Source organism: Numida meleagris, chromosome 4 (assembly GCF_002078875.1).
Source record: "Numida meleagris isolate 19003 breed g44 Domestic line chromosome 4, NumMel1.0, whole genome shotgun sequence".
NCBI classification, from domain to species: Eukaryota; Metazoa; Chordata; class Aves; order Galliformes; family Numididae; genus Numida; species Numida meleagris.
This window is the reverse complement of record NC_034412.1, coordinates 16,107,392-16,132,238: the sequence shown is the minus strand read 5'-3', so window position 1 is coordinate 16,132,238 and position 24,847 is coordinate 16,107,392. Positions and strand designations below refer to the sequence as shown.

Genomic DNA, 24,847 nt, shown 5'->3' with positions numbered 1-24,847 from the left:
GCAGTAATCTGAGTGTGGTAAATACAAGGAGTTTGCTCTTCAGGCACTGAACATCTGTATAATTCATCCACAGCAGGATGACATAGGTAGAAAGGGTAAAACGTGCCATAAATAAAACCATGAGAACAAGACAACCTGTCCTTTACAAAACGAAGTTTCAAACAACAGCTTGAGTGGGGTCTGGACCCAAATGCTTTTCAGCATATCCACAATTCACAGCATTGACTGTTCATAATGCAGTTTTATTTTTTCCTTTGTACAAAAACAAATATAAAATTTAAATCCAATAGAAAGTGTATACTAGCAATCTAGCAATGACAAGTTTACATTACATTAAGACAGGACAACGCAATGTGTATCTAACACCACATTAGTTTTAAAACTCTCCGTGATACATGCACTATATAAAATAAAAACTGCTAGAACTTTTAATCTATTTCTACCAAGAACACCCAAGTATCAAGATACTCAAGAATCAGAAGTAATCTTGATAGGGGTATCTACAAAATTAGACCTTTTCCACACACAAGAAAGAAACCAACATTAATAGAAATGTTTAACATTCTTTGTTAAAATCCTCTCACAAAAGCCATACATAAAATTCTTAGTAGATACAGAAAAAGCTCAAAAGTTTGTTAGCATGGGTAACCATTCAGTAGTTCAGAGAATCTTTTAGACATTTCAAAGACATACTGTAGTTTTCAATCTGTATTTTTCCCCACAGCGCCAGAACTACGTTGACTCCCGTTTCAAAACCTAGTCAGTGGTTAACACTAGTTCTTGAGTGAAGTCAGAGTAGCATACAAAATATTTAACAGAACAGGGGTGTGTCACATGAGTCTGTTTACTTCTTGAAGACAGTCTTCCACATTCAAGGTTTGTTTATTTGTCCCATAAACAAGATTGTACCTGAGGGAATGAAACGGAAACAAGGGTTACCACAGTCTGCAAATACAGTGAAATTTTTCCATGAAAGCATAGAATCCACAGAGCACAATCAAGCAACCTCTTCATAGTCTTGCCTAACCTCCCCCAGGTTTGTTAGCTCTGAGTAGACAGCAGAGAAGTGTACGTTTGGATAGGTGGCTGGCTCACATTTCTCGAGACACACATTTCTTCTGATGGTCTGTAGAGCCTCGGGATGGGGACTGCTGCCAGAAGCCTAATTCTTCCCCCCGTGCTGGCAGCTGCATCATGTTCCGCCCTAACTAGCGTATCATCCACATGTCACTGCAAGAAGTAGATGTCTAACTCAAAATAATTGGGTCAGCTCTGCTCTAAGAGTCCACTCATGCTGTAGAAGACCATGACCACTATGCTTGTACACTCAATTTGTTCACTGCAGGCCAAGGCAACATTCCAGATTCCTGAAATCCCTATTACTATACTTGGCCCCACTACTATTTTACAGTCTATCAGAAAGTTGGGCCCTATTCACTAAATTCATTATCAGTAAACAGAGTTATTTCCTTTCTACTTAGGGGATCTATGACGATTAAAAACTGTAGTTTTTTACCCATAAACTTGCCATGCCAGTTTACAGCCAATACTTATTCCCTGTACTGAGTTGTATTCCAAAGAAGATAATCCAATGTTAAAGGTATTAAAAAAAATACTGGGAGAATATTTTAAAATTCTCTTGCCCTCCCCCCCACCAATACACGCACATACAAAAGGCAACAACTATTAAGTAGTCTAGACTTCTCCTATCTGGGAATTCTGTCTGTCACAGCTTTTAAGCAAAATAAAATACATACATGTACTGCTTACCTGTAGGATTGTGCCGAATGAAGAATACAAATGGTCTGTCTACTATGAACCAAGGAGGGGATGATCTGGCTATTAAAATTGCAGCTTGCAAAAAAGACAAGGTTTGAAGTTAAGCAGAGAAATTACCATAACACAGCCAGTATTCTATTAAAGTGAATCTTCCTGGCATACACAGTTTGCACGGGTAGAGATGAAAGGCTAAAATCCACTTGAACATTTAAAGAAGCACAAGTCACATTTTGTTCCCATAGGAACCACAAAAAAAAAAAGCAAAAATACAACACAAGACCCACAAGAAGTTGGAAAGATGTCTCTAGTCATCATATGTAAAGGATATAGCAGCTTACTCTTCTTTGCCACCTAGACAGCAGTGAACTTTATACTGGTGGCCAAAGCATGAGCTACTAGAAAACACTTTTCTAGAAAAAAAAGTAAGCCTGTTTATACTTCCTAGAGGACACTGATGCTCTGATCAATATTAGCAAGTGATGTTCTGAAGAAGCTGCATAAAAACATCAACTAATTTAATCTGAAGTAAGCACTTTCCTGCAGTGGTATCCAAGCAGGCTATCTTTGCTTAGTGATGTAGTCTATTAATCCAGTTTTCCTGACTCTGCCACTTTATCAGTACAGTTACTTACTTGTTGCTGCAGAAGCTTTGGTTCCATCTTCACTCACTTCAATTTTTGTCTTCTGCAGAACACGAGATACATGAAGACCTTCTGTTCCTGAAAAAAAAAATTAAAAAAGTATTGTAGTTAGCATGGCAAATAACAGAAGCTGCTATAATCCTGCTCAAATCCTGACGCTGCAGTGAAGAACACTGCATACAATCACTAAGTCTATAATCAAATAATCTACAAACAACAAAAAAAAGCTATTTACTCCTCAGTTTTCCTCATTTACTAGCCTTTGTTTTTATTGTCAGAAGTATGCACTCACATTTTTAGTTTTAGCAAGAATGTGAGAGTTCAGTTTTTTGATTTGCTGTTGGTGTTTTTTTTTTCCCCCCAGTCATTTCTTTATCTGCATTTAAGTCACCTTCCCACTTCTCTCAGTGTTGAGGGGCAGGGTGGGGGAAAGCACTTAGGAAGACACTTCACTTTCATTGAAACAGGAATTTGTTCTCCAAATCCGTTAAGCAAGCACAATGCAAGCTTTTTTGTACATTGCTGTAGAAGCTTATGAAGAATTTGATGGAAATAGAGAACAGAGATATGATGACATTTTGTCAAGCTCATGACTCTAATGTCTACATCCTATTTTCAGATAGGATGCATTTAGTTCTGGTTTGGTCCAGTCCCCTAAGCTAGATGTTTAGTCCATTTGTTTCCTGCTACTCAAGAAAATTAAAGTTATTAAATATGTACTTCATGGAAAATTAAATATTGCCATTGTATCTTCAGTAATGATACAAAGTACTAAGTCCTGCCATAGATTTTAAGACAATGCTTAGGACCCCCAGATTGTAACAAAATCTTAACTTGTGAAGCTGACCAATGTGATTTACTGCTGTAATGCAAGGCTAGAGGAAAAAAAAAAAAGACGACACTACAGTATTCAATAGAAGCAAGAAACCATGCTTGGCTGGGTACAAGCCAGAGCTTTGCTCCAGTATCTTGGTAATGCTTATCCAAGACAAAACAGACAACTACACTGGTAAAACACCACTTTATTCAGTGCCAGAAACTATGAATAAAGACCACCATAAATTCAGTAAAATAACTTACTTGTTATTTTTGCAAAGTTTGCCTTTGACTCATCAAACATATCTGTAATACCAAGTGCTTTCAGAGGGTCCTTTAAATCTGTTTCTGCTACTGCTGTAAATCTAATTAGAAGAAACAAAAATAATGTATCAGTATTATGTGAGAAAGTTACCTTAAGTGCCATGTTCCTCTCCTGTCAGAGGATGTATCTGCATACTGACTCCAAAACACTCCCTGAAGGAGAAATGGATGACACTAGTACTTACTTAGGTAAAATAACCTGCACTCTTTTTGCTACCATCGTTGTCATCCAACTTCCTATTGTCTTTGTGCTGATGTGTGGAATGATAGCAGAGAGTGGTGTTGTGCTTTCCGTAGGCAAAGCAATCAACATGCTTATCATTTCCCCATGGTACGGCAATTCTATTATGTTATACCACAGCTCATTTGGAGTACTTGTAGTACCTAAAAAAGAATAGAGACGATGAGCTATAATTCCTACAACCTTAAATCTGTTCTGTTTTCAGATACCTGTTGCTATTGGAATCCACCAAGAAACCTTTTCCCACACCTCAAAACTGATTCTAGAGTCACAGACTGCCTGACTTCCGGCTAGGAAGTCCTTCAAGAAGTGGTATGCGTACAGATGCTAGCCAGACAAAAAATATAATTTGGATGATATATATATATTTGTGTTTGATCTGCATGTTGTTTCCCAGTCAAATTCCATTACCCCAGACTTAAAAGCAGCTATGCAACAAATCACCAGGTCCATATATCAGTTGGGATCTAGTTCAGATCTCAGTTGTAGCAGAGCTAATTGAGCTCTGAGAAGCAAAGAACAAGAAAAGGAGCAGATTATCTTTCCAAACTGAAGGAGTCTTGCAGACAAATGCTTTTTCCTTCAAGCAATTAAACGATCTCCTGTTTGAAGTAGTCAGTTGCATTTACTTGCTTAATAAGAATCTCATTAGGAAGCAGTTTTAAGTCCTTCCAAGTAGTGGAGAGCAGTCACTTTGATATAACAGAGAAGGCCAATTGGATGAGTGAGAACACAACACCTGTAAGTTACAGCAGGTGTTGGGAAGACTGGCTTTGAGCAGCCCTCCATAAGTTCCCTTCGGTTACAGTGAGACTTTTGGCATGTGGCTTCTTACAGGAGGTTCAACTGAAAACTTGTCAGTCTTACTACAGACAGGGTTTCTGGGAAAATTTTAGGATAGCAGTAAGAACTTATCTTTCCCTTTTCTTCATGTAAGTCTGCAGTTGTCAGACCAAACTGAAAATTGAGATCTTCATTAGAAATTTGATCTTTTTGCCAGAGCCATGCTTTGAGCAAGTCTGTATTGCTAGGAAGCTAGTAGTATTACATTTATTAGGCTGTAATTGTGCCAAGTCTTGTGGTTTATTTCCTGAGTCTGAGAACCACTGTCATAATATGACCTAAGGATCAAAACATTGTTGCAGAAGTCTCTACAAGAAAGTGACAAAAGGTAACCTTTCCAACCATCAAATACTACTTAACTGCTGTACACTAGCGTCATTGCCACTGAAACATACAAAACACAAGGATTTCATCTTCACAATCAAGTGATGGTCATTAAAGATTCACAAGTTGTTTAAGAAGTTTGAAAAGTCTTAAGACATTTTCTCTTGCTCCTTTCTAGATTATTAGCATTTCTAAACTAAGTTTTCACCAACATAATGAAGTCTTTAACCAGCATCAACAGAATACTAAAAAAAACCCTTTCAGACAGTCTTGCTAAAATCTGTCTTTAGTTATGAACTCCCCTCAAACTTCAAAGATAAATAAGCGGGAAGCCTACTCTGCTATATACTCATCTCCCCCAAATCACATTTAAGCAGCTACCTTAAAATATTAAATTACATATACTCTAATGCACAGGCATTACAGCCTTTTTCTTTAACACAAATCTATTAAGTTTTACCTGAACACTGCTAACAATAAAATTAGACATTTAAAAGCTCGTAAGTGGGTCTTTCCTGTTCACTCTTTTGCACTTAGTAGCCAGTTATACTCTCAACTCTGTTCCTCAGAGCATACATAGTGCATTAAGTTCCAGACAGCAACAGCAATGGACAATGTTCTTTCACCAGACCCATAATTTTTGACCAATACCCATACACCTACATGCTGAAGCTCTGAGGTACACTGTTAGTTCTATCAAGATGCACGTGTCAGCTCCGAGCTTCTCATACAGAATTCAGGCCAAACCTACTGAACTATTGTCCTGTGACTCAATTTGAAGAACGTGCTCCTCTGGCTCCCTCATAACTGTTGATTGTACAAGTTCCGTTTCTGTATTATACTGTGACACAGACTAATTCTACTCCGATCTTCTATTTACAGCTCATTAGCAGATAAGCCTCAAGTTTCTGTTGGCAGTCCTCCTTCACCCTCATCTCTTAAAAATTTCTTCCTACTGCAAGGCTTAGGAAATATGCAAGGTTCTCAATTTCAGTACTTCACATTTTCTTTTTTGAAAAGCAGGATAAGGCAAGTACTTCGTTAGAGCTCTTGACCTAGAGCAACCTTTCATAGCAACTCCATCCACACCTTACCAGCACAAGATACTTTCACAACAACTCAAAGTCTCCAGTATCAGCCACAATAAGTATACCAGCACACTCTTCAGTTTGAAGGAAAAGAGCAAAATTTTACCACCCCTTCTGGGGCATTCAGTGAGAGTTACAGCTTACCACAGCGGAAGATTGATAACTGGGACAACATAGGAACTTGGTAGGTCTTCTCATCAGCTCCATAAAATGGACGTTTCTTTGTGTTTTCAGGTCGAAATCGTGATTTCCATAAGCCCTTGAAATATACAGCATTTACTAGAACCAGTCTGGTTAAACTGTCAATATCATCTGGAGCTACAACTTGATCAATCATACCTAAAAAGAATAAAGGAAGATAAGTATTTGTTTTCATAACATTAGCCAATTTTCACAAAGAAAGTGAAGCACATTTTACTTTAAACCTTTTGAATGTCTGTGAATGTGCCAACTACTCACTGTTTAAGATTTGAGATCCATGCAGTCACTAGGTTGTTTTTTTTTTTTGGTCAAAAAGTAATTCTTTTTGGATTGGTACCTAGAAAGCAAGCATATCTAGCTAACCAATGAACTGATGTTATAACTTCTTGGGCCTTACCCTTTTCAACTTGTGATCAGATCTAAGATTGAATCTAAGCAGGTCATAGTGATAATAGTTTCAGCTGAAGCACTTCCGCCATTCACACACAGCTTGTAACATTGCTATGCAAAGCAGGAGACATAGTAGAGAAAGCATTTGACAGCCTTGTTTCACAACTGGCACATCCAACATCATTAGCAACATACTTCTCACATCCAGTTTTAACTCCATGAGATACCATGCATGTAATGAACTAGACTATGACCACATTGGAAAGCACCACCTCCGCCTTCAGTATGTCTAAACTTGACAAATGGAGGACAGCACGCTTGAACAATGAGAAGTTCTGTCAAGGCAGCGTTAACTGAAAATCTTCTACTAAACATTACTCCTAAAAACAGTGACGCATCTTGCAAAAATTTAGGGTACTAAGAGCAAAAGCTGAACTGCCATAGAGCTTTTTTTTTCCCCCCCAAGTCCGATGTACTGAGTCGCTTTCAAGCTTTTTTCCTCCATCTTCCCCTCACATCTAACACCACCTAGCTTCAGGAGAACACTGCTTGGATTTATTGCAGGTTAAATGAAGATGATGAACAGTAGCCACTTCCCAACCCCACAGAGGGACAGGCATGCACACATGCACACAAATCACCCAAGTACACCTGCTATGGCACTAGGACTACTGATCACTGGCAAACAGACTCTAAAACACATCATACATGCCAGCTTAAAGATAGTTTCCAACTGCAAGGCAGTTTTCTCCCTCTCCATTTTCCTCAAGTATTCCCAATCAGATCTTCTATCCAACACCTTTATCAATGATCTTGATGAGGGGATTGAGTGCACCCTCAGTAAGTTTGCAGATGACACCAAGTTGGGAGGGAGTGTTGATCTGCCAGAGGATAGAAAGGCACTACAGAGGGAGCTGGATAGACTGCATCGATGGGCCAAGGCAAACCGTATGAGTTTCAAGAGGGCCAAGTGTCAGGTCCTGTACTTTGGTCACAACCCCAGGCAACCCTACAGGCTTGGGGAGGAGTGGCTGGAAAGCTGCCTGACAGAAAGGGACCTTGGTGTCCTGATGGACAGTCAGCTGAGTATGAGCCAGCAGTGTGCCCAGGTGGCCAAGAAGGCCAGTGGCATCCCAGCTTGTATCGGGAACGGTGTGGTGAGCAGGACTAGGGAAGTCATCCTGCCCCTGTACTTGGCATTGGTGAGGCCTCACCTCGAGTACTGTGTTCAGTTTTGGGCGCCTCAGTACAGAAAGGACACTGAGGTGCTGGAGCAGGTCCAAAGAAGGGCAACAAGGCTGGGGAAGGTCTTGGAGAATATATGCCCTATGAGGAGCAACTAAAGGAACTGGGGCTGTTTAGTCTGGGGAAGAGGAGACTGAGGGGAGACCTCATTGCTCTCTTCAAATACCTGAAAGGTGATTGCAGTGAGAGCGGGGCTGGTCTCTTCTCTCTGGTGACAGGTGACAGGACAAGGGGAAATGGCCTCAAGTTGCACCAGGGGAGGTTTAGGTTGGAAAAAACTTCTTTACAGAAAGGGTTGTTAAGCTCTGGAACAGGCTCCCCATGGTGGTGGTTGAGTCACCATCCCTGAATGTGTTTAAAATCCATTTGGATGTGGTGCTCAGGAGCATGATTTAGTGGTGGGTTGTTAGAGCAGTATGGTTAGGTTGCGGTTGGACTTGATGATCTTGAAGGTCCTTTCCAACCTGAGCAATTCTATGATTCTGAGAGGTCTCAGATACCACTCATGCACAGAAAATACTGGCTAATACTCACCCCTTGTTTCATTTTTCACCCACTGGTTGATGGAATCACAGGCTGTATTTGGGTCCTCAAAGTCCACACTCTTGACACTGCACTGAAACACCTCTTTGTTCCTTGTAACAAAAGGCACTTCCATTTTAAAGCCATTCTTTGCAAATACGGCATTAGCAATTGTAACAATGTCTTTATTCTTTTTTGAGCCTATGAGCCTGTTTATCTTCTTTAACGCTTTACCAACCCCTAGTTGGAAAGAACAGCAAGTTTAGGTTAGAATAGGATGACAAACAATTACTTTATATACAACTATTAATGACATGAAAGGTCAGACATTTAAGTGCTGGAGTAGAAAAATACCAATTCTGAGAGGGCTTCCAAAACACACATTTCTCGTCTCTTGTCTGAAGAGAGCTACTATTTCCCAGGAAACGTTACTTTCACTGTGATGCCTGCTCCCTGTTTAGCAGCCTGCACAGAATCTTCTAGACAATACTAAGGATAAATACTGGGGTTCAAGTCTTAGAAAGGAATTATTTCTACAGAAGATGCTGTTTCAAAACATATGTCACGCTACATAAAAACCACAACCTGTCAGCTATATGTGAATGACAAAAAAAAGTCCAGGGCTCATAGCTGACAATTGCAGGTGATCCTGAATCTCAGAGCACAGAGCTAAAGTTCTTTCACCAACCTCCCTCTCCATTAACTAGAGAAGAAAGGAAATTGTCAAAATTTCTGCATAAGGTTCAAGTCCAGACTTAGGCTAGGACACAGTCCTTAAGAAATTTGCTGCAAGCAGAAGTCTCTCTCCCAACACGAGCTTGTCTTTAAAGAAGAAAAAAGAAAAGCAGTATAAGTTCCAATGTCTACAGTCAAGATCTTTAGGATACGAAAGCAGCTCATATTGAGTCCTTGTTGGCTCCTTCACTGCATACAAGAGAATGCATATGGCAGCATAGAAGAACTGCTATGTTCATCATACTCAGTTCTCTGTGTTGTTACAGCTTATGATTAAGCACTTGTCTACAAAGTGAAGGCATTGCCAAACAAGAAACTTAATGTTCACCCATTTATTGGACAGGATACTTGAATGGCTGTTTTCACAGAAGTTATTAATGAGTTCCCTGTTTCCCAATACAATTTAGGCAGGAACAATTCCAGACTATTTCCTTATGTAGACAAACTTAACAGAAAAGCTATGAAGGGAATAAATTAGTTGAGTTATTCTCTTAGCTGCAAATAAGAAAAAGCCTCAGATGGCTTTGCTGTTTATAACATCATGAATGCTTTAGCAGTACCGTTTGTATGAAGTTCTACATGTTCACTCTCCAGTATTACGGGCAAATTCTTTTGGAGAACATACCATAACAGAGGTTCTCAAACTGTATTCTGTGGACCACTGGTGGTCCACGGAGCACTTGCTGGTGGTCCGGGGAGAGCTGACTGGTCTCATGATGCTGGCTCTCCTCCTTGCTTCCAGCTGCTAAATTGCATTAAAAAACAGCTAAAGATAGATTAAATACTTTCCAAATGTTACCTTTCCAAAGCAGTTGCTGTAGTTGCCAAAGAACTGTAAGGCAATCTTGAACAAAAGCAGAGGAGGTCTGTGCAAACAGACAGGTAGCATCCCATACCAAGTCTCTACAGCAAGATACAGGCTACCTTCTGAGAAGTTTGAGAACCTCTGTGTCCCACAGAGAAGATTAGAAAGTGTGTAAGCCAAATAAAACCAGTTGATACAATGTATCAAAATTTTTGTGAGTACTTATGATTTGAGCATTAAGATATTCCTAGAGTCCATTATCTCACGAAGAGACTTCAAATCTACAACAATAAGAGCTTAAGCTGACATGTCATTTTGCTGTGTTTTTAACCAAAACAGCAAAGCAAATGAAGACACGTTATACAATGACACTGCTTGAGATTTAAAATGCACTTACCTCTTGGAGGGTTTTCTGCTCCTGGAAGGAATGCAGAATGCTGGCACTAAGATGTTAACTCTTGCTGGCAAATACTCTCAAAAATACTTAGCATGCAAAGTAAAGCAGCAAGAGCCTTCCGCCTACACCCTCTAGAGGGGCAAGCATTGGCAGAGGAATATAAACACAGATGCATGCAGTGTCAGGAACAGACAAGCAGAAATGTCTGTTTCAAGGTTTCAGACAACTGTGGTTTCAAGGATCCCGACAGCAGAAACCAGTGAACAAAGCTGAAGAGCATCAGAGTGAAAGTATCAATTTTATGATAAGACCTTGCACTGGTTTTAACATGAAAAGAAGTATCCTACTGCCCTTTTATCTACGAAATCACACATTCAGGGCTGTTCAGTTCAGCCTTTCTGCACAGTTTTGGGAGAGCAGTTTGCAAAGATGAATAATTCTAGCCAGGGCCTTGAATTCATCAGCAAAGCTGCTTATAAGCCAGTTCAAGTATATGTAGATGTCTACACTCAGACTGTCAATTAACTACAAACATGTCCATTTTTTGCTTCAGTGAACAGAGTCAATTGGTATATGATGCAGTCTACCAGACTTTGAAAACCATCTCAAAACTGCATAACGATTCTGACCAAACACCAAAAAAACCACAACCCTCAAAAAACCCACCCAACCCAAAGAACTTTAGGAACCACTTACCATTTACACTATATCTCATCATAGTTGTCAGCTGCTTCTTTGTCTTGCCATCAGCACCCAGCTGCAACACCCCCAATACTGATGCAATCCCATGAGGAGAAACTACTACATTGTCCTGAGGCTTAGCTTTCACTATCTGATTGAAGACTTGGATTCCAACATCAGAGCTAAGCTCCTCCAGAGGATAAAAACTGAACTGGGAACACACAGATGTTAAAGTCCCAAGAAGAAAGAGAAGTGAGAAGTGCCAGTTCATGATTTCTGGTTGGAAATAACCTGCAAGAGAACAAGACAAGAAAAATTAAGTTAGCCTTCAAAATATATGTTTTGGGTTTTTTTTTTTCCAGCATATCTATTTGGCAAGTCTTAACAGGCAAGCCTTGCACATGCTTCATGCACCGTTCAAAAACTTCTAACAGCAGGACTCACACCCACACCTGCATTTTAGGCATAGGGATCTACAGAAGCAGAGACAACCACAGAATAGCTAGATGTCAGTGACTATGTAACAGGACAAAAGCCACCAGGTTGGGAAACACCCATTACCTTCCCCTCAAGTTATGTTAGCTTTATGTTTCAGACAAATGGAAGCTCTGTATTCTGTTCAAACTGGCCTATGGGACAAATTATTGCTAAATGCGGTGCTATGGTTCTCTCTCAGCAAGTTGCAGTGCACTACTAAAGTTCACAGATCATTTTCTGCAGTGAACAGAAGCATGTATACATATGTGAACAGACTGGTTGTGGGAATTTGCACCTGCCTAGAATAGTAAAAGTTAGCTGCATAATCAGCATTTTTCATGATGGGTAACAGAGGAGGAAGAGTATTAGATTGTAAAATGCAGGGCTAACTTAGGATTTTAGCTTGTACTTATTCGTGTATGAGAATTTAGCAGCTAATTAATACAGAAGGAAGATCTATTCAAAATGGGGCCAATCTTCACCTGCAGATCTCAATACCTAACACAAAACAGCATTGTTAATCCCACAATGCCATAGAAACTGAGGCACAGGTGGCAGCAGCAATTTGTTCAGGACCTCTCAGCATCTGATTAGAGGACCAAACCCAAATCCTAAACACACTAGGTAATGTTTACCTACTAGGCTTGATTTCCTCTTCATGGATATGTATTCAATCCCATTTAGTTATGGCAAAAAGAAAAATTACTTAAAGCAATAGTCATGCAGTAATCTTTTCCACGAAATCAGGCTCCCTCGCTAATCTTTGAGAAGTTCAATCACAGCATAAAGTTCAAGCATATGGGCTTCCATTTTCAGGCCAGCAAGCAGGCCAACAGAAACAAAGCGTGCTGAGGTGCTAGTCTTCCAGGTGTATCAATGAGCCAAGGGGCAACCCAGCTCGCTGAGCGCTAAAAAAGCTGCAGAAAGTATATACAACTGATTCAAATGTCATTTGCATAACACTTGCAAAAGCTAAAAATAGGCCCCTCCTCCCCTTGAGCCTACTGATAATCACCACACACTTGCTCTTCTGGCTTAAGCCACTCTGGAGCAGGAGGCCAGCAGCAGCTCGTTACCCAGCTGAGAGCACTGCACGGTTTCCACAGCCCACCTCCCACTCTCGAGCAGGGCGCAATGCAGCAGGGAGCTCTGCCTACCCACGCTGCGAGCTCACACCGCACCAGAGCACTTGGTTACCAGAAAACCAGCTGGTGTTTCTATAGATTCACTTAATCATCTTTTAATAGCGTGTACTTTCACTGTGCTAAAAGGGTTGAAAGCAACAAATAGAGCATTTCCACTTTCTTCTGTACCACTTCAGGGGATGCAATCCACTTAGTCAAGCTTGCTATTGCAGCACAGAATAACGCAAATGCTGACCAAACAGGAGCAGAGCTGAGCCATGTCTCCCCCCCAGCCGAACAGCGATGGTATCACTGCCACCAGAGGAGCCAGTCTGACTGATTCAAGTCAATTAAGAAAAAGAAAGGACAGCTTAACAGCCTGCCCTCTAATTAGGTCTTTCCCATCAACTTCTAATCCTCCTCTATCCCCCAAGCACTTTGGGAGTCACAGAGGTACAGTTCCTTCCAAAGGAGCCCCATACCAGCCAATAACTGACAATACACAACTTACTCTGGAAACCAACCTAAATTTGAGCAGCTGCAGCAGATAAGATGTGCAGGAAAAAAAAACAAGTGTAACCTGCCCTCTGAAGCAGCCTGCCCAGTCGCTTCCTAGGCCTGTCCTGGTCTCGCTCCTAGCAGGAGCAGGAAGCCACCACAGGCAGAACCAGCAGTGTGAGAAGGAGAAGGAATTCATACTTCTTTTTCCATGTTATGGAATATTCTTAATAATTATTTAATACTAATATTTACAAACTACCTGACACCACCATTTGGTTTTCTCCTTCTCCAGGCAGCAGGTACACATAGACAGCAGTGCTGCCTTGAAGTATCATGATCTCAGAGCTCTGAGAAGGCAGGTTTGGGGGGTTTCCCCAGAAACCATCATGCTCACCCAGTCTCTCCCTCCTGCTACGCCATTAAGGAGCATCAGTATCTGAGAGCACAGACTCTGGTAGGCACCTAATAAATAAGTGAAACAAAGTTCTGCGGTATTCCAAGCACAGGAAAAATTAAAAGCACTTCTCAGTATTAGTTATAGAGCAGTCAATTCCTGGCCCTGCTACGCCCATCGCATAGCCTAACCAGCTCACAAAGGAGCTAATTTCATCTTAGAGCAGAAGCAGCATTCATACGTTATTAATGCTCCTCACATGGATTTCAGTATATTCAACTTCTATGCAGTTCAGAAGCAAGAAAGGCATTTACATATCCTGAAAGAAAGAACCAGCTTAACCACAGTGCAAGGAGAAAAAAGCCAAAGAGGATGAAGGATGTGTAGAATGAAAACAGTTGACCTGCTGTACAGAATACCTACAAGCTTTCAACAAGCTTCCATAACTGAATCTAAAAAACTTTGCAATAGCTAAATTAGAATTTAAGTCTCATCCAGGACAAGATGGTTTTGGTATTCTGTTTGTTTTATGGGTTCTCTTGGCAGCATGGGATATCTCCTACACTGTGATGCCATTGGTAAAAAGCTGCAGTAAAAGTTTCTTGGGACCTTGGTATTAGAAACAATTCTCACTGGCTCATAGGAGTGAGAAAACTGCTTCTAGCCTCAGGGAGATTGCATTGCAATCCATATGGGTAACACTGGAGTGCCAGATCTTCAGAGCCATAGGTCCTTTGTGGCTTTTCTGCTTTAACTGAAGGCATGGGGTGCTGAGAGGGAGTATACATGCTACGGTTAGCACTAAACACACAGGTGCCCCAGACTACAACACAAGGACTTGAGTTGGACTCAGTGATGCTTACGGGTCCCTTCCAACTTGGGATATTCTATGATTCTAATACTAACAACTCCATTGTTCCACCTGCCTTACAAAGGTGCACCATGCTGAGTCCTGTACGCCATGCTAAATGTGGAGTTAGTGCCTGTATCAGACCACCAAGCCTAGTTTAAGGCACTGCATATTTTCAGACAAGCAGTTTAGTCAGGTAGACAGCTATCAGGAAGGAGGAAGAGGAACACCACAGCATGTCTTATCTGCACTGGTAGCTTTGCATTACTCTGTGACAGATGAGATGTCTTCAGGCTACCAGTCTCTGAATGAACACAGCCTCTAGCCTGTAATACACTCAGCTCTCAGTAGGGTCGGCCATTTAGATCATCCACATAATGCACCCTTGAAGATTTTGGCTGAAGCATTTATGCCAACAAAGAGGACATGATGCTTCCAGCCTGCGCTTACAGAATGCTTCAAGCAAAAGTACATTAACAGATTGTTTCATGTGGATCCAGAAAAGCATTTGGTGGAGTTGAGAGAAGTTATGTAGTCAGCCCTGTGCATGAAAAGCCACTGAGTGTGGAGATCCTTCCACAGGAATTAGGTTATTAAGGACTTCATCTTTAGACTGTGCTGTTGCTGATCTGTACGTAGATTTCTAGGTATCCGCACCTACAGCACTAAGTACAACAGTATATTAGAATCCTACGAGACATCTCAAAGCCATCACTTCATCAGCAATAAGATAACCCATAAGGCTCCTTTTCTCAGCTGCAAGTTGGATTCTGCAGCTTCTTTAATGGCTTACCAGGTAAAAAGAAGTTGAGACACTGGACTTCATTTCTGTGAATAGCTGAAATTAAAATAGCAGCAAATGGAATTAAAGATAAATTAGCCCCCCCAAAAAGCAGTCTTGCAGCATTACAGACCTCACTGTATTGAGCCCCAAATAGCTCAGACAAACTCCACCTGGGCCAAACATCTGGGGGTTTCCTCAGAATCTGAAGTGTTGGTGTCTCCTTGTCAGTGCCATCTGTGCTACTAATTCAAAGAGTTTCATTTCAGCTGCCATGTGAGCTGAAAGAAAGCTGCTTCACTTGCTGCATTTAACTAACTCTCCAGTAGGACTGAATAAGTACTTAACCAAATTTATTAACAGTCTTTTAAAGAGCAAGCTAAGCACACAGCAATTGTTTCTCCAAAGCAATGAGACCACTCTGATTGCAGTGGGAAGGTCACATGCTGGGTCTTGTTTTTCAGGAGATGCACACTTGGCAGCATATTAGGAAACTCAAGCTTTCCCTCTCTCCCTCACAGGTGTTCGCAACTCCTCTTCTGCTTAAGCCTTTTATCCCAAAGCCTTTAGCTTTGAGAGTCCTCTCCTATATATGCTGCTTGGCCACTCCTAACTATGCTTTCGGATTCAGAGCAGCAGAACCCATATCCTGAATGCAGGCACGTTCAGAAGTAGCATTGTTCAAAGCACACAGCAGACAAGCCAAGCCAGAAACACTGAGTCTTCCTGCAGGTTTTTTGATACCTCCTGAAGCTTGGCTCTCTTCTGTTTAAACTCTTTTCCAGTGCTACCTGCTTTAAGGGGAGAAAAAAAAAAAAAAGGAAAAAGCAACACAAATTCCCACCTACATACAAAAATAACATGCCAATACACTGTGGGTTTTAAGTACCAAAAAAAAACCAAAAAACACACACAAAACAGACCTTTATTAGTCAGCACCTAGAAGACTTAACACGTGCAGAGCATTACAAAGGAAGGATGAATCCTAGTTTTTAAACACTTGTTAAACAGTTCAGTACTTACATTGCTCCAAAGAGGAGTAAATTACTGTCAACACTGAGATAAACATACCTTGTACACTGAGATAAGCTGGAAGGCTTTGTTGTTCTTTTAAAAAACACACTTCACATATTAAGATACTGGTTTGACTTCAGGCACTACGGTCCTCTTCACATTTGTGCAAAGAGGACAGTGTTGGTTCTGAGGCTCTCCTCAATTTAATCCCCTCTGCAATTTCTAACTCTCCCAGTTCATTTGTCCATTTGTGTTTCAAAATGGATCGTCTCCATCTGGAAAGCCTCCTTCCTAGCTTCGTCCAACCAGCCTCCTCTGCCAAGGGGGAATTTCCCAGTGGAGCTCCAACTTGTAAAACTGGCTGGCCCCAGATATGAACCATCTCTTTGTCCAAGCAGAGTTCCCACATGAACAAAAAGATTTAATGACTCTTCATGAAAAGTCCTGACCAATGCTTCCTGGGAGTTTCAGTTTAGCAGGAAGGACAGACAGACAAGCTTTACTTCAAGATTTCCAAAGCCTCATAGCTAGTGTGTCCAGGAGTTCATAAACTAGACAGATACTTGTGAGAAAAGTCAGTCTTCTATAACATTTACATCATAGTGCTTTGCGAAGACCACATTTCACATGGTGCAGTAAGGTTCAGAGACAGCCTTTGACCTCACCATTCAGCTGTAACCATACCACAGCTACATTGCTCAATTTCAAGAGCACAGGTAGGCATCTGTGTAGAACTTGCTTTTACTTCTATTTATGTACTATTGGAAAAAGCCTACTTGAGCCTAACTTCATGAAGCAAGCACCATTCCCTGACAGCACAGGGCAGGGGACTTACTGAGATGATGCAGGACTTTGCAGCACAGCCACAATTTTCAAAAATCTACCTGCATTCTCTCATTACAACGCAATCATGGAATCATTAAGGTTGAGAAAGACTGCCAAGATCACCTAGTCCAGCCGTCCACCTACCACCACTGCCCACTAAAACATGTCCCTCAGTGCCACATCCACACACTTCTTGAGCACTTCCAGGGACAGTGACACCACCACTTCCTTGGGCAGCCGGTTTTAAGAGTTTCTACATGGTACTTTCATGTAGAAAGATGAAACTCCGCAGACTTCTCTAAGGTCTACTGTCAAGTTTTACAGTATCAGGAAGATTAAACAGAACTGTTTTTAATTTACTGGTGTCCCTTTATTAAAGAAGTGGTTTTGTTGATCTTCTTTATGCAACACTGCTATTTTACTATAATGAAGAAACAGCATGGGATAGGCAGCCCATCATGACTAATGCTGCAGAACCAGTTTTCTAAAAACCACACAGCATGGTGCTGTTTCACAACATGGCAGCTAGGCTGCAACCCACCACTTCAGATTTATCCTAGCAAAGAGACTGATGGTTCAGCAAGTTAAGTATTTGCGTACAACTTAACAGCTGGTTCATAACCCAGGTTTTCCCTTGAGTTTTTGTAGAAGAAAAGGCCTCATGGAACCACAGCTCCCACATTTACTGTACATTAACAACACTTGCTATGCAAGCACAGGCTCATTAAGAGCCCAAGGCAAACCTACAGGTCTGTAAGCTCCCATTAATAAGGTACAGGCTATCAACTCTTTGATAATGGGCTACGCGAGTACAGATTCATGGAACAACTCCATAAGATGTAGGACTAACAATGGCCAGTGTCTTACAAACTTGGTTTTCTCACCACTGCCGTCAAGTTAACCCTTACTGCTCCTATAGCATGGGACCTTTTCCTCCTTGAAGAGCACTGAAGGGAAATCGAGTACTCTTATTCATTTCCACTTGCTACAGGATTGCTCTGACATCAAGGCTCACTCCCCCTTACACACACCTGCAGAGCAAACTGAAACCTGCACCTTCACTCCCAAGGTAAATTTTCATCTGCTGGCCAGCAACAAGCAACTTGCCTCCTGCACAGACCAGGATGAGCAGAAAGCCTGGGTGAGAGCAGCTCCACAGCCACCGAGAGCACCTAGAGCTGGTTAACTATTGAGAGCTCCCCAGCATTCTTCTTCAGAAGACTCACAATACCAATAGCAGCATTCATTACACTCAGCCCTAGAAAAAGTCAGGCAAAGAACAAAGGAAGCTCAAGGCATTAAACTGAGTCCTCAAACCAAACTGTTACACACTAGGTCAAGCAAATACTTGCCTTTTAGGTTTAGTTCACAGAATACTCATTTTTTACCTATTGAACAGCATCCTAACAAGCCTAGTTCTTCTCATTCCACATTCTACAGTTAGGTCTCTGGTTTTACAGCACAACTGGAAATGGCATTTTCTTTGTAGCAGTAATACTTCCATACTCATGGGAAATTTAGAGAGATGGCAGGACATGAGCCATGTGACATCTAGCTGAAGCATATGTACACAGTAATTGTGATGTCCAAATGGTGAGATGACAGGCTTTCAGCCTTCCAAGTGGACTTAAACAAGAAAAAAACAGCAAGTACTTGAAATAATGCAGATAACATTAAGTCTCTGCCCTTCTTTGCCCTCCTACAAGAGGTAGAACCATGGTAAAAACAGTGTTTGTAGTTGTACTAAATTACATATTTGTATTTTATTTCACCATAAACGTGAACTGGAACAACTCCAGTATCCTTTGTCACAAGAACCCTTGTAAAATCATGTACAGGCATATATTCAAGACCTCAAACATGGAGGCCTTTGTATCTAGGGAACGCTACCATGAGACTTCCAGCAAAATACTCTGAGAGAAAACACTGTCCTATTTACAGTGCTTGCCGTAGAAGTGGAGAGTGACAGAAGACAAGCCTTTTATTTACTAATCATTCTCTACAGTGTTTATGAGCAAGAACTTCCAATTTGCAAATGAATTTAGAAACCTTATTTCTTACCTAGTATGCCAGATTGGAACATAATTCTTAAAATTTAATTTAATCAGTGATGAAAGTTCTTAAAATTAAAAAGCTGATTGATTACTTAAACCTACAATGCTTTACACACACAACAGATTATTCGTTTCCAGTGGCCATTTCTCAGCTATTTCAGAACTACCTGAAAGTTATCATAGTCTTAAGAACGCACAAGAATGACAGGGATATCTACATTTTTCTTTGCAGCACACAGATTTACTTATACTCATCCTTTTCCCCTCCCTTGTTTGAGAAGCAGAACCAGCCAACTAAAAGGCATCAGAAATCACTCGTGCTGTAAGGCTGCAGGAATTGCATCTTGTGAGGACACAGAATGAGGCACTGTGCCAGGAGCTCCTCAGTCATCTGCAGGACGACTGACATTAACCAGTTAATAAGAGAACCAAAAGCTATCCAGAAAACTATACTTGCAAAAACATGTTTTTTTCATTAATCTGACCTCATTTCAGATTAATCCCACTGGCTTCACTACAGTTTCTGGCAAGGCAAGACCCGAACTTCCGCAGGAGAAAAAAAGGAATCAAATACGAACTATGCACAAGAGCCCTGTGAGAACAGACCACGACCTGCTATGTTAAACGCTCTAGTTCAGTTCAGACTAGGAGCTCGAAGGCTGGGCTGTGAACTGCGCTCACAGAGAAGCCTCCACACAGTCCATCGCTATTTCTGAAATGCAGATGACAAACCTCAGCAGAGGAAGTAGGCAATTAGCTGGGACAAGCAGCCTCTTAAACCGAGCTGCCAGAGCAGCTGGAGGCCTCAGGCTTGCTTCGTTGTTGAGAAAGCTACATAAGATACACAAGCTACTCCTCCAACATGAAGGTATGCAGCAAGACTGAGACATATAACTAAAAGATAAAGCAACTTCTACATAGGACTTATATAGCTTCTTCAATCTTTTAACAATAGAAGAAAAGCAACTCAGTTCTCTTAGTTTTGTACCTTGAACATGTCAGAGCCAACAAAAGCCTCCCCTCTCCTATCTAAAACAGAGCAAAACTGAAGCCCCACCACCTTTGGCCAGCAGGCGCTTGCAGTTCATACCAGGTAACACAGTTGTCTCACAAGCAGTGAGGACCATCAGTAAGCAGCACAAAATGCTCTTCTGCAGGAATAGGTGGTGCAAGTTCAAGCTGCTAACTAAGAAAAGCATTTAAGGAGAAAAACTTGGCCAAAGCTATGTGAACCCTTATTATCTGCACATCAGCTGGCCTAAGAGATTCTGTTGTACTACCATTTCTCAGTACTGCTTCTGGAGACCCCTGTGTGACTTGCTCAGCCCACAGCGCACTGCAGAGTAAATTTCTCAGAACCCAACAGCTCATACTTGCATGCTGAGGCCACCGCATGTGCACAGCCTTGAGCAGGGGCCTTCAACTCAGAACTAGCTGGCAATCCAACTTGGTGCCCAATCCATAGCTGTTCTCATGACCGTAAGACAGGAAAACCCCCAAACTTTAGGCTGCTGGTCCTAAAGCCAAGGAGGAGAGAGCAGGAGGCTGCCTGGAGCTAATGGTTTACAGCAATTGCTGACTGTGGTCAGCAAGACAGACTTCCACCTTCAGGAAAACAATTCACATGAGGAATATCCTTTCATACTTAAACCAACCTGTGGCATATTTATCAGATACTAGCATAAGCTACCTTCCAGTTTCACCCTGGGAATACAAACAAAAGCATCTTCCTGGCTATTCAAGGTGAACAGTGGACCACTATTGCCAAATATTTTCAATACTTGTGTTTTTACAGATACTGCTCATGAAGAGGTGCTAAAGGATCACATATTTCAGTTGGCATTTAAGCGTCTTAAGGCCATAACAAACAACTCCAGAAGCTATGTCTCAGATCAGCATTATCACATCCTCTTCTAGTGCATCGTCATGGGCTCCTACTTCAGCAGTGACCTCCACAAGCTGGTAGAATTATTTGTGCAGTGCTTTTAGTACCAGCATGGTTCACAGAGAGATAGGAAGAAGCAGAGCACAGGACTGCTTCTTTCCAGAACATATCAGCCTGAACATTTGTACAGCTACAGCTGTGAGATGGGTATTTTTCATCTTTGTTTCCTTCCACCCCATCATTTTAACCATCACAGAGGGGACACACCTGAGCATATATCTGGTCGAACATTTTCAGCTTTGTCACAATTCCGTATCTACAGACTGTTCACTTTAAGGTAACTTTCCACATTTTCAAGATTCTCTAACTTACAGTGTTAGCCTTTAAGCTCTTTGGTAGAAGAAAGGCTATTCTGTGCTGCCTGCCCTCCAAAGCAGGAAAGGAGGAGGCAATTCTTAATATCACCCTGCTTACTCAGAAGTTGTTTATGGATAATACAGGTACACTGATTTACATTGTACTTAAACATTAGTACTTTGCTTTAAAATGATTTGTAGGTATGCTTCAGGTGATTGGGAGGATACCCAGAGGCATGCAAAGATGACTGCATTCAGCAGCACTTTACAGATTAGCAATGATTAATGCATCTTTTCCCTGCCTTCCCATGTGTAAAGTTCTTTGGCCCTGAAGAGTGGCAGAAGGCAGCTAACAGACTAACTGTAAGTGTCTGGTTCATTAGGGCGATTTCCCCCATTATTATAAAAAACATCTTTTTCATGCACACTCATGATTAAACAATTCAAGCTGCACAGACTACCCTGATTTCAGGTTCCAAAAATAAAAAAAAAACACTTCCACAGAGCCTCAGCTTCTTCAGCCATGAACACTGCAGTTGCCTGGCAAGGATCAAAAGCTGTGCCCAGCTGCACAAGCCCAGCAGACACAGAGCAAACTTCCCCCCAGCAGAAACCCAGCCCAAGCTCCCCCCCAGACTGCTCCATTACTGCAGAGGTATGCAATTTACATACATCTCCATTTTAATTCCTAGCAGCAAGGTGAGGGAGGTATTTCAATCCATCTATACATGCATGCACACACTAATCTAGTCTGAAAAAAACACAACATCCTGGCTTTGCTCTTGGCTATTTCCCTGCCTGGCAGTATGCTTGTTCTTCTAGCTTTAGGACTAGAACCCATTTCTGGTGGCACAGCTTGGAGACCTGTGCTGAAGGTCTGTATGCCTCCAAGACGTGCTTGTTTCCCTGTTGTCAATGACAACACCAAACAGGAGCTTCAGCCCTTCTGTGCGCCTTTAGACAAAACCCACTGCAGATTCCTGCTTATTTTGGGACTGACGTGAGTTTATTCTCTCTCCTACAAGAGGTACACAGAGCTATTACGGGCAGTTCTCTGTAGTGATGCTCACATCACCACCTCCTGCAGCAGTTTCTGTAACACCCAGGCACAGGTAACAGCTAACTTCCAGACACAGCTTCTCAGCATCTTACGAGCACAGGCAAAACTTGCTGACAGCTCATCCGGCACACAACGTGCCCGCAATCCTAAGGCACCACGGACTGGCAGTCACTGCACAAAGTTCACGCCTGTGCCAAACAGCTGCTGTTCTCACAGGTTTAGTCACACACCACAAAGCACCAAAGCTCCACACTAGCACATCTTACACCTATTTGAATCTATCTGCCTGATCACCCTGCCCTCCTATTGCACCGGTTGTCACCTCACACACTTTCAGGACTCAGCGAATCACTCCACAGACGCACAGCTGCTTCTCACACTGTGGCTTCTCCCATTTCCAAGGTGTGCAGCAGTGCCGCTGCCCACACCTACGTGTGCTTTATGAACAGGCACGGCGAGGGCTGGTTCCTAATGAATTCCTGTGAGGAGCAGGGAGTAAGACGTCAATATGCACTCGCACATGAGAAAGGCAGGGGAGAGGAGGAAGTCATTTTTCAGCGCAGTTTAAGAGTCAGCCTCCCAGGTTTCTCTTTCAGGAAGTTGCCCAAGAATGCAATTAAAACCACAAGAACTAAACCACGTTTCAGAACGACATGCAGGCATGGGAAAAGGAGGGGGGAAGTGACTGTTCGAGGCCTCCAATCCACAGGCAGGTATTCATGAGCTTTAAAAGAGAAATCTAGCATTTGGGTTTAACCTGTTAGCACACCAGTGGTCTCTCCAAAGGTTTTGCTTCTACGTGAAGATCCTCTCGCATCTCACAGCACAGAACCAAGACACGGAGCACCATTGTAAACGGAGAGAAAAGACTCTCCTGAACGGTGCTTTCTGCTCCAAACCCTCCCAGAGCTGGGCGCACGTAGGGAAGGGCGAAGAGCTCCAGCTGAGCTCACAGCTGGTGCCACCGGCATCACCTCAACCCCGTTCCCGTAACAAGGATTTGCCCACCCCTTCGTCCCCAAACAGCAGCGGCTACGCATCCTTCTCCCACACTTCTCTGTCGCTCGGTACTTCAGGAAGCCTTCAGCTGCCAGCACAGCTCCGAGCCGCTCTCCTAGCATCAGGACGGCAGCCTCGGGCACAGCGGGGCTCCGGCCAGCCGCCGCGCGGTTCAGGCCGGGAGAGCACTGTGCCGCTGCGCTGCGCGAGGAACAGGGGCAGCCCCGCGCACCCCGGACGCGGCGCAACACCGCTGCCGAGCGCGGGGCTCAGCCGGGCTCCGTTCCCCGTCCGCACGCGCAGCGGGACGGGCACGGAAACTCCTCGCTCGCACCGAACGAACGGCCCCGGATGGCGCCCACGGCAGCGCGGGGTCCACGCAGCTGGTAGCGAGAAACTTATGCGCGCAGGGTGCCGGAGAAGCGGCGCCGAGCCCCGGCTGTCAGCAGCGCGCGGGGAAACTCCGCTCTCCCCCCGCACAGCCCCGCCTTCCCCCGCCGCCGGGCGCCCGGCGGCTCCCCCAGCCCTCCTTCCGCCGGGCAGCGCTAACGGCCCCTCAGCGCACCCCTCGGGCCCGGCCTCCCCCCACGCTCACCTCCCTCGGAGCGCTGAGCCCGCTCCCGCCGCGGCAGCCCGTACGCAGCGCCGCCCGGTCGGAACGCGGCGGCGCCCGGCGTTTATAAGGCCCGCGGCCCGCCCCGCCCCGCCCGCCTCTCCGCCTCGGGGCAGAGCCGCCCGCGGAGCGCGTGGGGAAGTGTCGCCAGGCCCTGCGCCGCTCCGCCGAGCTGCGAAGGAGCGGCGCGGCCTGCTCGGCCCCAGCGTCCGTGGCAGAGGGGCAACGTAGGGCTCCCGTGCCGGGCACGGCCGGCTGCATGCCTTCGCCATGGGGCTCTGCGTGGGTGAGGCCCTGCCCCGCTGCACAGGGATAGCAGGGGGCAGGAGGCTCACAAAGCCAAAGGCCCCGTAGTGGTACCGTTGCCTCACGATGCCCCTTCCTAGCATTTCAGCCAGGAGGCAGCGTGATGAGACAGAAGTCTTGTCTTGGGAAAGCACATGTGAATCTTAATGCTGCCTGACAGCCGCAGGCTCCTCAGCTGACAGCATAAGTGGGAATTTCCACTGTTACTACCCAAACTGTGCTACCATCAATCCTAAAGAAACAGGAGATCATTGGTCTGACAGAGTACAACACTTTCTTGTTAAGTCATCCTTTCTGAGCTCGTTCTCCAAAAAATTTCTCATGCACAGCACAGTCCAGCTTTGAAGAAACAGGACGAGTATGTAATAAACCACATTTTTTCCCTCAGGAGTTTGTACTTTTCAGCATGAAGGAAAAAAACATCTCCTGGCATGAGCTGGAGCAGCAGCAGTTGGTGATGTTTGAGTTTCCCAGCACCTGGTGTCCACTGAGATGGCCACGGAGAGCCCTCGCACAGTGCGGGGCCAGGAGTTTGGCCACAGGGAGGGGAACTTGGGACAAGGCCCTGGCACTAGC

At 43.4% G+C, this 24,847-nt stretch overlaps 1 protein-coding gene across 2 annotated transcripts; it reads right to left on the bottom strand.

The window, feature by feature from the left end:
• Positions 222-24,069, bottom strand: SERPINE2 (serpin family E member 2). 2 transcript variants are annotated; one of them, XM_021396985.1, is made up of 10 exons: positions 23,948-24,069; positions 11,048-11,323; positions 9,775-9,894; positions 8,427-8,654; positions 6,201-6,395; positions 3,746-3,944; positions 3,501-3,601; positions 2,412-2,498; positions 1,771-1,854; positions 222-909 (listed from the first exon to the last, which is right to left on the bottom strand). In XM_021396985.1, exons 2-10 carry the CDS (start codon positions 11,301-11,303, stop codon positions 872-874), a joined length of 1,308 nt encoding a protein of 435 aa, XP_021252660.1. In that variant the 5' UTR covers positions 11,304-11,323; positions 23,948-24,069; the 3' UTR covers positions 222-871. The 2 variants fall into 2 exon arrangements, with proteins under 2 accessions (XP_021252660.1, XP_021252661.1); XM_021396986.1 differs by lacking the exon at positions 9,775-9,894.

What these genes read in the sequence shown, in the direction of transcription:
- SERPINE2 (XM_021396985.1), bottom strand. Translation starts at nt 11,303, where the DNA reads ATGAACTGGCACTTCTCACTTCTCTTTCTTCTTGGGACTTTAACATCT. An exon ending in GTTTGAGAACCTCTGTTATG is followed by an intron (nt 8,655 to 9,774) that starts GTATGTTCTCCA and finishes CTTTCCAACTAG; the next exon opens with GGGTTGGTAAAGCGTTAAAG. An exon ending in GTGCAGGTTATTTTACCTAA is followed by an intron (nt 3,602 to 3,745) that starts GTAAGTACTAGT and finishes TCTTCTAATTAG; the next exon opens with ATTTACAGCAGTAGCAGAAA.